Source organism: Meles meles, chromosome 1 (assembly GCF_922984935.1).
Source record: "Meles meles chromosome 1, mMelMel3.1 paternal haplotype, whole genome shotgun sequence".
Classification (NCBI taxonomy): domain Eukaryota; kingdom Metazoa; phylum Chordata; class Mammalia; order Carnivora; family Mustelidae; genus Meles; species Meles meles.
The window spans coordinates 203,703,078-203,713,171 of NC_060066.1; the positions used below are offsets into that span (position 1 = coordinate 203,703,078).

At 54.0% G+C, this 10,094-nt stretch overlaps 1 protein-coding gene across 2 annotated transcripts in view; it reads left to right on the plus strand.

Moving 5' to 3' along the window:
• IFFO2 (intermediate filament family orphan 2) overlaps window positions 1-8,381 on the plus strand; it is a 47,160-nt gene extending 38,779 nt beyond the window's left edge. For both annotated transcript variants that reach the window (XM_046025992.1, XM_046026000.1), the window contains 4 exons: window positions 1,404-1,524; window positions 1,634-1,726; window positions 2,610-2,740; window positions 3,949-8,381. In XM_046025992.1, coding sequence (XP_045881948.1) covers window positions 1,404-1,524; window positions 1,634-1,726; window positions 2,610-2,740; window positions 3,949-4,054 — 451 coding nt within the window. In that variant the 3' untranslated portion in view covers window positions 4,055-8,381. The remainder of the gene's footprint in view (window positions 1-1,403; window positions 1,525-1,633; window positions 1,727-2,609; window positions 2,741-3,948) is intronic.
• Window positions 8,382-10,094: the final 1,713 nt, after the last annotated feature.

Consider the following 10,094-nt stretch of genomic DNA (forward strand, 5'->3'; position numbering starts at 1 on the left):
AGGCAGGGGGGCGGTTAGCAGGCTCCCTGCTGAGCAGAGAGCCCGATGTGGGACTCAATCCCAGGACCATGAGATCATGACTTGAGCCTAACCCACTGGCTTAACCCACTGAGGCTTAAGCCAGGAGCCCCTCTAGGCAGCTTTTTGTTTTTTTTTTTAAGATTTTATTTATTTATTTGACAGACAGAAACCACAAGTAGGCAGAGAGACAGGCAGAGAGAGAGGAGGAAGCAGGCTCCCCGCTGAGCAGAGAGCCCGATGCAGGGCTCGATCCCAGGACCCTGGGATCATGACCTGAGCTGAAGGCAGAGGCTTTAACCCACTGAGCCACCCAGGTGCCCCTCTAGGCAGCTTTTAACCAGAAATTCTTCTTGGGCCCTGCCCCGTGGCCCCCAAGCCTGATCCATCATGGGAAGGAAGGGTGCAGTGGCCTGGAGCATTGGGGTAGGGGTACATCGGCAGAGAGCCCTGGGACCCCCGTTCTCCTCTGTGGCTGAATTCGATCGATCAAATGATTTAAGTAAGCCCTGCAGACATCAGCCATCCGATCGAATCAAGTTTTCCCTTCAGCTGGGGGAATGAGGGCAGAAAACCCTCCATCCCAGGCAAGCCCGTATGGTCCGTTACCCTGCTTCCAGTTCCAGTGAATAGGAAAGCCCCAAAGTTACTCGGGCTTTGAATCCGGGCCTGGTTTCCATCATGTATTGGTCCAGAAGTCCACCTAATCCCTGCAACCTTCAGTTTCCTCATCTGTAAAATGGGTCCAAGAATCATGCTTGTCTCATAGGCATATTGGGAGGAGGGAGCAAATTGTAGCGTGACACACGCTGGGCGGCCAGTCCCACACCCAACACATAGTGGGTGCTTGGTGTGTTCTACTCAGGGGAGAAGAGGCTATAGGAGATGTGTGGTTTTTTACCCCAGGTTCTGTGACAGGCTAGTGGTGTGACATTGGACAAGTGGGTTATTCTTCTGAGCTGCAATTTCCTCATCTGTAAAATGGGCATATTATCAGCCTGAGTTGCGGAGAAGACTACAGAAATCGCCTTTTAGAAAGTAGGGGCTCCAGAAATGAGCTGTTACTTGAATGAAAACTGTCACCAGATTGGACTTGGGGGGAAAATATCTTTAGCCTTTCCTGATTCAAGACTGGCATCTTTACAAAGAGACATTTTAAATGGTATAAGTAATATAGCAGTGTTTTTTTGTGTTTTAAAAGAGCTCACCAGCACCCCCCCAACCCTTGCTGGATAGGGCATGTATCCCCTTTGGCTGGCACCCCTATCTGTGTGGCACGGCCCCCCGGCACGAGCGTACCCATCGGGGCGGCGCCCTTTCTTCCCCAGTCCCGGCCTCTGCAGCCAGGCTCCTGGTCAGCTGTGCCCTCTGCTGTGATCCCACAGGCGGGAGACCTTTGACTTTGACGATGACTGCGACAGCCTGACGTGGGAGGAGAACGAAGACACGCTGCTGCTCTGGGAAGACTTTACCAACTGCAACCCAAGCATCGACCTGCAAGGCGAGGTGAGCCCCCAGCCCGGCTGCTCAGACACCGGCCAGCCCGCCCCGTCCCTACTCGTTCCGGCAGCCTGCGCCACCTGACTCATTGGTCCCCTTTGTTCTGTGTCCCCAGCAAGAGGAAAATTTGGGCAACTTGATCCACGAGACAGAATCCTTCTTCAAGACGAGAGACAAGGAGTACCAGGAAACGATTGGCCAGATCGAGGTGAGGGCTCGGGTTCTCAGCCCCTGGTGAGGCTCCTGGGACGTGAGGTCTTGACTGCCGTCGAGGGGGACGGGGAGGGGGGCGAAGCTGGTGGGGTGGGCTGGGCACAAGTTCACAAGTTGGAGGCTTGCGTTTCCCTGCGGGTCATACCCCTTCTAGGGCTTCAGTTTTCTTGGGTATAAGATAGATCCCATGGGGGTGGTGATCCGTGTCTGTCCCAGAGAGTTTTTTAAGTTATTCAACAGAGATGGTGATCCCAATGAGAGAAGACATTTGAATGACATCGAGGGACGCTAGGCCCTCAGGAAGCCTCGCTAGTACTCACAGGCCCCTACGTGCCTAGAGGTGGCTGGGCATCTCTGGCCTGCCCAGTGGGTACTATAGGCTGTTACAGAGAGCAGCAGAGGAGAGGAGACTGACCGAGACCCTGGCTGACCCAGGGTCTCCTGCTGGGAAGCACCGTGTAGGCTGGCTCTCTGCACCATAGAGCCCGCTCTTGGCCACATCTTTCAGTGAGAGTGACTGCTGGAGAGCGAGAAGTCCGAGCCTTCCCTGGGGGCTCCGTCATTGGTAGAGGAGAAGGCTCAGAAACATAACGGAGACCTGAGAACTGTCCGAAGCAAGTCTGTATAAAGCAGGGCGGGAGGCTGGGCGGGTAGAGTCAGGGGACCCCACGCAGGCTGCCCCTCAGGTCACTAAGCAGCTGTTCCCTGTTCCCTGCAAGCAGTTCTGAGGCTGGGGTCCAGCATGTGGAGAGTGCAGGGCGTGGTGTCCCGGGGTGGCCTCGGCGCTGTCACCACCGAGGATGCGTGGAGGAAGTGGCCGAGGGTTCCCGAGTGCCGGGGACTTGGCCTCACCTTTCTCCTGCCTTGTGGCCTTTCAGCTGGAGCTGGCCACGGCCAAGAGCGACATGAACCGGCACTTGCACGAGTACATGGAGATGTGCAGCATGAAACGCGGGCTGGACGTGCAGATGGAGACCTGCCGCCGGCTCATCAAAGGCTCTGCAGACAGGTGCCTGGCCCCTCCTCCCTGCGGGTTCAGCAGTGGCGTCCTTGGTGGGGATTTGTGGGGCTGCGCCTTATCGCCTGGTCCATTTCGTCTGCCCAGCCCATCTGTCCATCCATCCACGCATCCAGTATTAGCCACCGCTGTGTGCTGGAGGACTTGGACATCTGATCGCACGCACCTCCTGCCACATCCCTGCCCCCACTGACTCAGCAGCTTCTTGTCATTTCCAACGCCTGCTCTGTGCCAGGCCATGGGGACAGTGATGAACAGAACAGCTGCAGCCCCCGCCCTCTTGGGGCTCATGCCCCACTTTCTGCCCAGTCGCCGGGTAGAGGAGGGATGGAGGGCACTCCCCAGCATCACTGCTGAGGGGGCTCCTGGTGTCCGTGGGAAGCAATTTCCCTTCCTTTCCTGTCCTCCCACCAAGGGCCACTGGGTCTGTTCCCCAGGACACTGACATGCCTCAGGTCCCTTTTGTTTGCCAGGGAATGCCAAAGCAAAGACAGAGCTCCTGCCTTCAAGGAACACACAGCCTTTTGGGGGGAGACAGATATGGCAGTAATAAAATGAGATGGTACATGAGGAATGCTGGGCACGAAGCACAGATGTGTTCATTGTACTCGTTCTTATTATGACTGTCGTTCAGGTTATACAAGAGAGAGGGGCAGCTCAGTAGGGGGAGGGGCTGGGCTTAGATGTCGTACCTCTAGCTCATTGTTGTCCCTGGAATCCACTGTCCTCACCTCCGTGTTCAGATGGAGGAACAGGTTAAACAGCTTGCTCCCGGCCCCCTGCTCATCAGGGATAGGGCCAGGATCTGGACCCAGTACTACTTGCCGCTGTCCCGTGTATCTTCCTGCTGAGCTCTGAGTTAATTAGGGTTTACTGAGCACCTACTGTGTGCCTGGACATGTGTTAGGTGGGTGGAGAGTAGGACCCAAGCTTGTTCCATGGTTCCTGCTCCCAACGAGCTATCCGCCCCCAGAGCACTTAGAGGCCGTGCAGGGGGACCCGAGAGGTCTTGAGGGCCACGATCAACTCCATGAGCTTAGAAGATCCTAAGGAGAGCAGAATGAAGGCAGGGTCTCAGGGCAGGATCATCAATGATTAGATTTTATGCAAGGGGTGGCTCAGTCTTTCCCGCCCCTTGGATCCCTTCAAGAGTCCCCAGGCTGCCCTCTGCATGACCCTTGTTCTCTTTTGCCTTCCAGGAATTCACCATCCCCCAGCTCCGTGGCCAGCAGTGACTCAGGAAGTACAGATGAGATCCAGGATGAGTTTGAGCGGGAGGCGGATGTGGAACCCATGGTCAGCTGATGACGGAGGCCCCCTGTGCCTGCTGGTCTTGGTGATGGCGCCTCTGCCCCTCTCCCCATGGGGCCAGGAAGGCTTCTTGGAGTGGGGCTCCAGTCCTCACCACACAGACTCCCTCTGCCCTCCCTTCTCTGGAGGCCCCGAGGGACCGCTGCTTCCTTCCTTCCACCCCACCACCAACCAGTGCCCCGCCTCCATCCACCCACCCAAGGAATGGTGCTGTCAATTTCTATTGTTCTCCACGTTACAAATGCAGACTTCTGTCCGGACGATGCAGTGTTAACTGTGCCTTTTCCCTTAAGCTGAGCCACTTTGAGCTCCAAAGAATTCTTCCTAGCAGGTGTTTTTATACAAAACTCTAAGGTGGGGACGGGGCCCCTGGCCTGGTATAATGTGGATTTCTCCCCTCCCACCTGCTTCTCTGATTGGCCCTGAGCTCTGCCCTCCCCTCCTCTGCCTGGCCAGTGCTGACCTGAGTTGGCCTAGGGGTAGTCCACGTCCCCATCCCTGGGAAGGAGCTGTTTGCCTTTGCAACCTTTCCAGGCCTGGGTGGGGACCTCCCCAGTGTTTTTACTTACTGACAAGAGAGAGAAGATGGGAGGAGGGAGTGCAGACAAAATTTTATTTTCTTTCTGGATCGAGTGGCGCAGCAGAGGGACAAGGCACTGTGCGGGAAAGTGGAGTCTCACTGTGTTTAAACTACTATGCAAAAACAAAACAAAACAAAACAAAACAAAAAGCAGCTTGCCTTATATCATTGTGGAAGGTAGGCCGTCACCCAGACTCCTGGTTTTCCCCTGGAGCTGGCAGGGAGGCCGAGGCTAGGGCGATCTCTCTCGCAGCCTCTGAGGGTGAGCACTGACTTGGGAGAAGGGGTTCTGTCAAGGTCGGTAGTGAGGTCGGTGGGGGGTTGGGGGCTGCCAGGCCATCGGCCCACCTGACTGCTTGCTTTCTTGGGATCTTTGTGGGGGTGGGAGGGGTTTTTTATTGCCCTGATGACTTGATGTTTTTCTCTCCCTTCCCAGCCAATGATAAGGGGCTACAGATCTGTAATTTCTCTGTGAGAAAGCCTGGAGGGGGCGAGGCCTGGTATCCAGCCCTCTGCAGTGGGGCTGGGTTGGCATCGCCTGCCGCCATCTTGGTTGGTTCTCTGCCGTCCCTAGTCGCGGGCTGTTTGGCCACTGGCAGGCACTGGAAAGGCAGGGGGAGAGAGGCGACAAGGGCTGCTGGCAGATCGGAGGAGGCAGGAGTGGAGCTGAAGTGTGAGAACCATCCTTTATTCTGCTCATGGACACATGCAAGCCTGTTTCCATACTTCACTTGATTGACCAACCAGTGGGGAGTTAACCTGAGCCAGTATCTCCCCAATGCTTGGGTCAGAAGGCCCCGTGTGGAGGCCACCCGCTAAATCTCAGCGTGGAGCCAGCCGAGCAGGTTTTGCTTTAAAAAAAAAAAAATTTCTTTTTGTACCCACTCCTGGGGGTGTGATTGCCGATTTTTGGGTTTTTGTTTTGTTTTAAATTAAAAAAAATTTTTTTTTTATTGGCCCAGGAGCTCCCCCTGGAGGTCCAAGAAGCAAAATGCGCCCGAGGCCCAGAACTCCCCACCTACCTCTCTCCTGTGGAGGCGGAGGAGGGCCTCTGGCTGTAAATCGGGTGGGAGCCCCCTGTCTTTCTTCCTCAGGGTACCAGCGACTGTAAGGGCCTTCTCTCTCTTCTGTTTCCCCATCTGTTTTGCAGTCTTAAAACCATTGTACATAACATTCATATTATATATGTATATGGAGAGAGAGAGCATGTGTGTTAGTGACCGTATGAAATTTTTATTTATCAGAACTTGGTGGCCTTTATTGTGAGTTTTTCTCTTTCTCTTTTTTTTTTCTTTTGTGGTTGTCGAGGGACCCTACTGGTCCCCTGTGGCAGTCTGGCCCAGAGGCTTCCGTTCCCAGCCATACAGCCCCTGGGTAGGTACGCAGAGGGACAGTGGTTTGGGAGGAGAGACAGCCCCTGGCCTTCCTCCTCACTGACCCTTGTTCTCAAGGTTACAGGGTTCAAACATACCTGATTATTATTGTCATTAGTGTTGTTTTAGTTTTAGTTTTATTTTAACCAAAGTCGGGCGTGGACCTCAGCTGCTGGAAAGATTTTCCGTTTCTGGGAGGACCCCACACCGCATCCCCGGGCCTCCTCTGTCTGGGGCTGAGGGGGGGTCATGGAATGACCTGGTTTGGGAAGCAGAGCGGAGGCCAGGCTTGTGTCGCTCCTCAGGGTGGTGGGGGGCACGACAGAGCTGTCTGCAGTGTTAAGACATAAGGCAGCAGTGTAAGTATTCGGGGGTACCTACGGGGACCGTGGCTGTCCGTGTCCAGTGGTGGTATTTATGCTCATGTACGTAGGATGTCTGCCTCTGGGACTAGGGTGCCAGGGAGTGTGGAAATGGCGACAGCCAGAGATGGACGCTGGCTGTGCAGCTTTTTTCCTGCTGGTTTTCCAGAGCTGCTCTGCTCTGGGGAGCTAGGATCTGGGGCAGGTGGATGCAGGGTGTTGGGGGCGGCAAGAGTGTGGCTGACCAGCCTCCCGGGCCTGGGCCCGGCTGCCAATCTCCCCACCAAGTTCTTTTTTGAGTTTGTTGCCGGTGGGCCCTTGCTCGTGCCCCCGCCATGAGCCCACAGCTTGCCAAGAGAGACCCCAGCGCTCGCTGGGGCAGCCCCCGGTCTGGTTGGGATGAAATGCTCCGTCCTTTGTAAAGCTGTAAATACTCAAATTTCTATTTCTAAGCCCAGTGTCATATTGACATTGGTATCTCAAGGTTGTTCTCAGATGGGCTCTCCTGTGCTGCCCTCTCTCACTCTCCTATTTTTGGGGGTTTTATAAAAAGAGAGGATGGGGGAAGGGCAGGGAGAATAGCTTCTTTTTGGCTCCCTGGTTGTGGAAGACACGCTCACGCACGCATACATGCACGCACACACACACACTCCTCTGAGACTCCAAACAGGGAAAAAAAACCCACAAAACATTGGCAAGTGAACGCATTTTGTTTTCTTGTAGCAATATATCTTGAGGTCTCTGAAGGGCCAGTCCATCGTGGACTTAGCTCTGACCTTCAGAGAAGGAAACCACTTGGGCTTGGAAGGGGGGAGAGGGTGTGGGGGAGGGGGTAATATAAGGTGTAACTTAAGCTAAATGTAATCTATTTATAAAGTAAGAGATTCTCATCTATTTTTATGAAAGGAAAGGGTTTTTAAATCTAGGGTAGGCAGTTCTGGTAGCCCGGTGTTCTCCCGTGAACAAGACGCATGTCACTGCTGGACTGAATTTGATCAGTGCCCCTCCCGGGCCTCCCCACCCTCCACCCCTGCACCTGTGAGCAGCTTCAGCAGAGCCTATGTACGTCCCACCTCACCCCATTTCCCTGTTCCTTGACACACCCTCCAGCTCCTCGGTCCTTGAAAGTCTCGGGGTGGGGGGCGCATCTGTGGGAGTGGGTGGGCAGCGGGGAATTCAGAATGGAGGTGGGTGCGGAGGAGGGGAGAGGGGGCACCGGGTAGGGGACAAGCTCTGCCTCAAAGGGTGAGCTCTGCTCGGTGACATGGGTCTGGTGTGCCAAGGTCCATTGCCAGGTCAGCTGTATTTGGAAAAGGCTGAGAAGCAGCGGACCGTGGGTAACCATGGGACTGTTGGATCAGGGGGGTGCTCGGTTTCCTTGGGGCCTGGACCCTAGTGGGTCCCGGGTGGTCAGGGAACTGGAGCAGGAATGGAAGGGCCGGGAGATGCCCACCACCAGCCCCAGCTGTGCCCACTCCAGGCCGAGGCCTGGGCCTCAGTCCTCCAGGGCCTGGGGCAGGAACCGGGGTGCTGGGACTTCCTCAGACCTGGGTTCCACCATCTTGAGACCCCAAGCATCCTCCTGGCATGGGGAGTCTGGAGGCAGCTGGGTGGGTGTGGGTAAAGGCCAATTCTCTCGGAAAGGGAATTTTCCTTGGCTGGAGGATTTCCAGGTTCGGGACTGGACCTGGGCTGTGCGTTAGTCTTGGGCAAATCCCTCACCATTCCCGCTGCCGGGGCCCTCAGAGAAATGAGGCCAGGCACCATCCCCACCCCCAGCAAGACCCCTTCGTGGACGTTTTAGCATCTACCTGATTTTTAGCTCCATCCAGGGAAACTTGATATCCCGCCGTCCCATCCCACCCCACCGTTGCTGTTTGTCTGCCAGTTGGGTCTAGTGTCAAGGGGAAAGGGGGGGTTTATACTCATTGAAAGACTACTGATCCTACCGGAAACCAACCCGTTTACTGTACTGTTGTAAATATCATGCCCTTTATATCCTGTATATTGGCTTCTTTTAAATAAAGTGAAATGTCTTAGAATTGATGGTGCTTTTTCTTTTTTTTTTTTTTAATTGAGGATAAAATAGTGATGGGCAAAGGGCAAGAGGCCAGAAGGCTGCATAAACACCAAAACAAAGCCATTAGCCAGATGGTGAGAAAATAGGGAAAATTCACATCCCCCGTTACATGGGCACCTCATGGTGAAATGTTTGGAGGGCGATAGAGCAGACTTTATTACCATGCACACTTTACGGAAGGGGAAGAGCGAGCCAGAGCGGTCGCAGGCTGAGTAACTGGCATTGCCTGCTTTGCAGTTGAGGTCCTGCTGATCATAACCCCCCACTTTGTTTAACCTCCTTTTATGGTGCCCATGAGGGGCCACCTTCTGGGACTCTGGATTTGACACTGTCCAGTGTTCTAGTTTCTTCCCATGAATGGCCAAATTTGGGGAGACTCTGCCTCCTGTGAGCTGCCCTGCTCCCCACTAGTGTTTTTTCCAAGGATTCGGAGGACAGCCACCAATTCAAGTCTATTTCTTAACCATCTTTAAGACTTGAGCTTAGGGACGCTGGGTTGCCGGGTCCGCTAAGCGTCTGCCTTTGGCTTGGGTTATGATCCCAGGGTTCTGGGATCGAGGCCCCTGTCGGGCTCCCTTCTCTGTGGGGAGCCTGCTTCTCCCTCTCCCTTTGCCTCCCTCTCTCTGTGTCTCTCATGAATAAAGGAATAAAATCTTAAAAAAAAAAAAAGACTTGCGCTTAATGGAGCTTCCTTTTCTCCCCACTCTTTAAATTCCCCAAAGTGTCTTAAAGGGTGTGACTTGGAGAAAGAGGAGTAACATGAAATAATGCGGGCGATACCCCCCCCCCACCCACTATAGAAACTGAGTCCCAGGGAAATAAGGTATTTTGCCAGTGTCCTAAGGAGGAACCACAGTCAGCATCAGCACTCTCACTCCTCACCAGGTTCTCCGTTGCCTTTGGAGAAAATATTAAGTGGTAGTTTGGAAGAGAGCTCTAAAAGCTTCAACTAATTTAGGAATGGAATGAATCTTGAAGAGCCAGCCATCAGGAAGTCTTCAGAATCCGTTTTTTTTTTTTTTTCTTTAAAGTATCTATTTATTTGAGAGCCCGAGAGCTGGCACTAGTGGGTAGGTGGGGTAGGGTGGAGCAGGGTGGGGAGCGGGAGGGGAGTGGTGGAAGGGGAGGGGAAGGGCAGAGGGAAAGAGCCTCAAATGGACTTCCGGCTGAGCGCAGAGCCTGATGTGGGGCTCGATCTCACCACCCTAAGATCAGGACCTGAGCTGAAATCACAAGTAGGTCACTTAACCCACTGAGCCACCCAGGTACCCCCAGAATCCGAATTTAAAATAAAGTGTTCAAGCAAACAACTTATCCAAGAGGAAACCAAAATTTTGACTCAGGGCTTGGGGGTGGAGAGTGGAGGCATGGAGCGCAGGGACAACCAGTTCTGAGTGTTACAGGATTTCTTTTCCTCCGGTGCCCCTGGTTCTTGGTCAGGCTGCTTGGAAGAAGGAAGAGGTAGACCACACAGAGTGGTGGGCAGCAAAGCAAGGTTTATTGAACGATCGTAAAGTTTATTGGATGATAGTGTACAAAGCTCCCAAAGGGTATCCAAAGGGATAGGGTTGCCAATTTGGCATTTAGATCTAGGGGCTTTGTGGGCTTGTTGGCCGGCTGTTTTACTCCGATCAGCTGT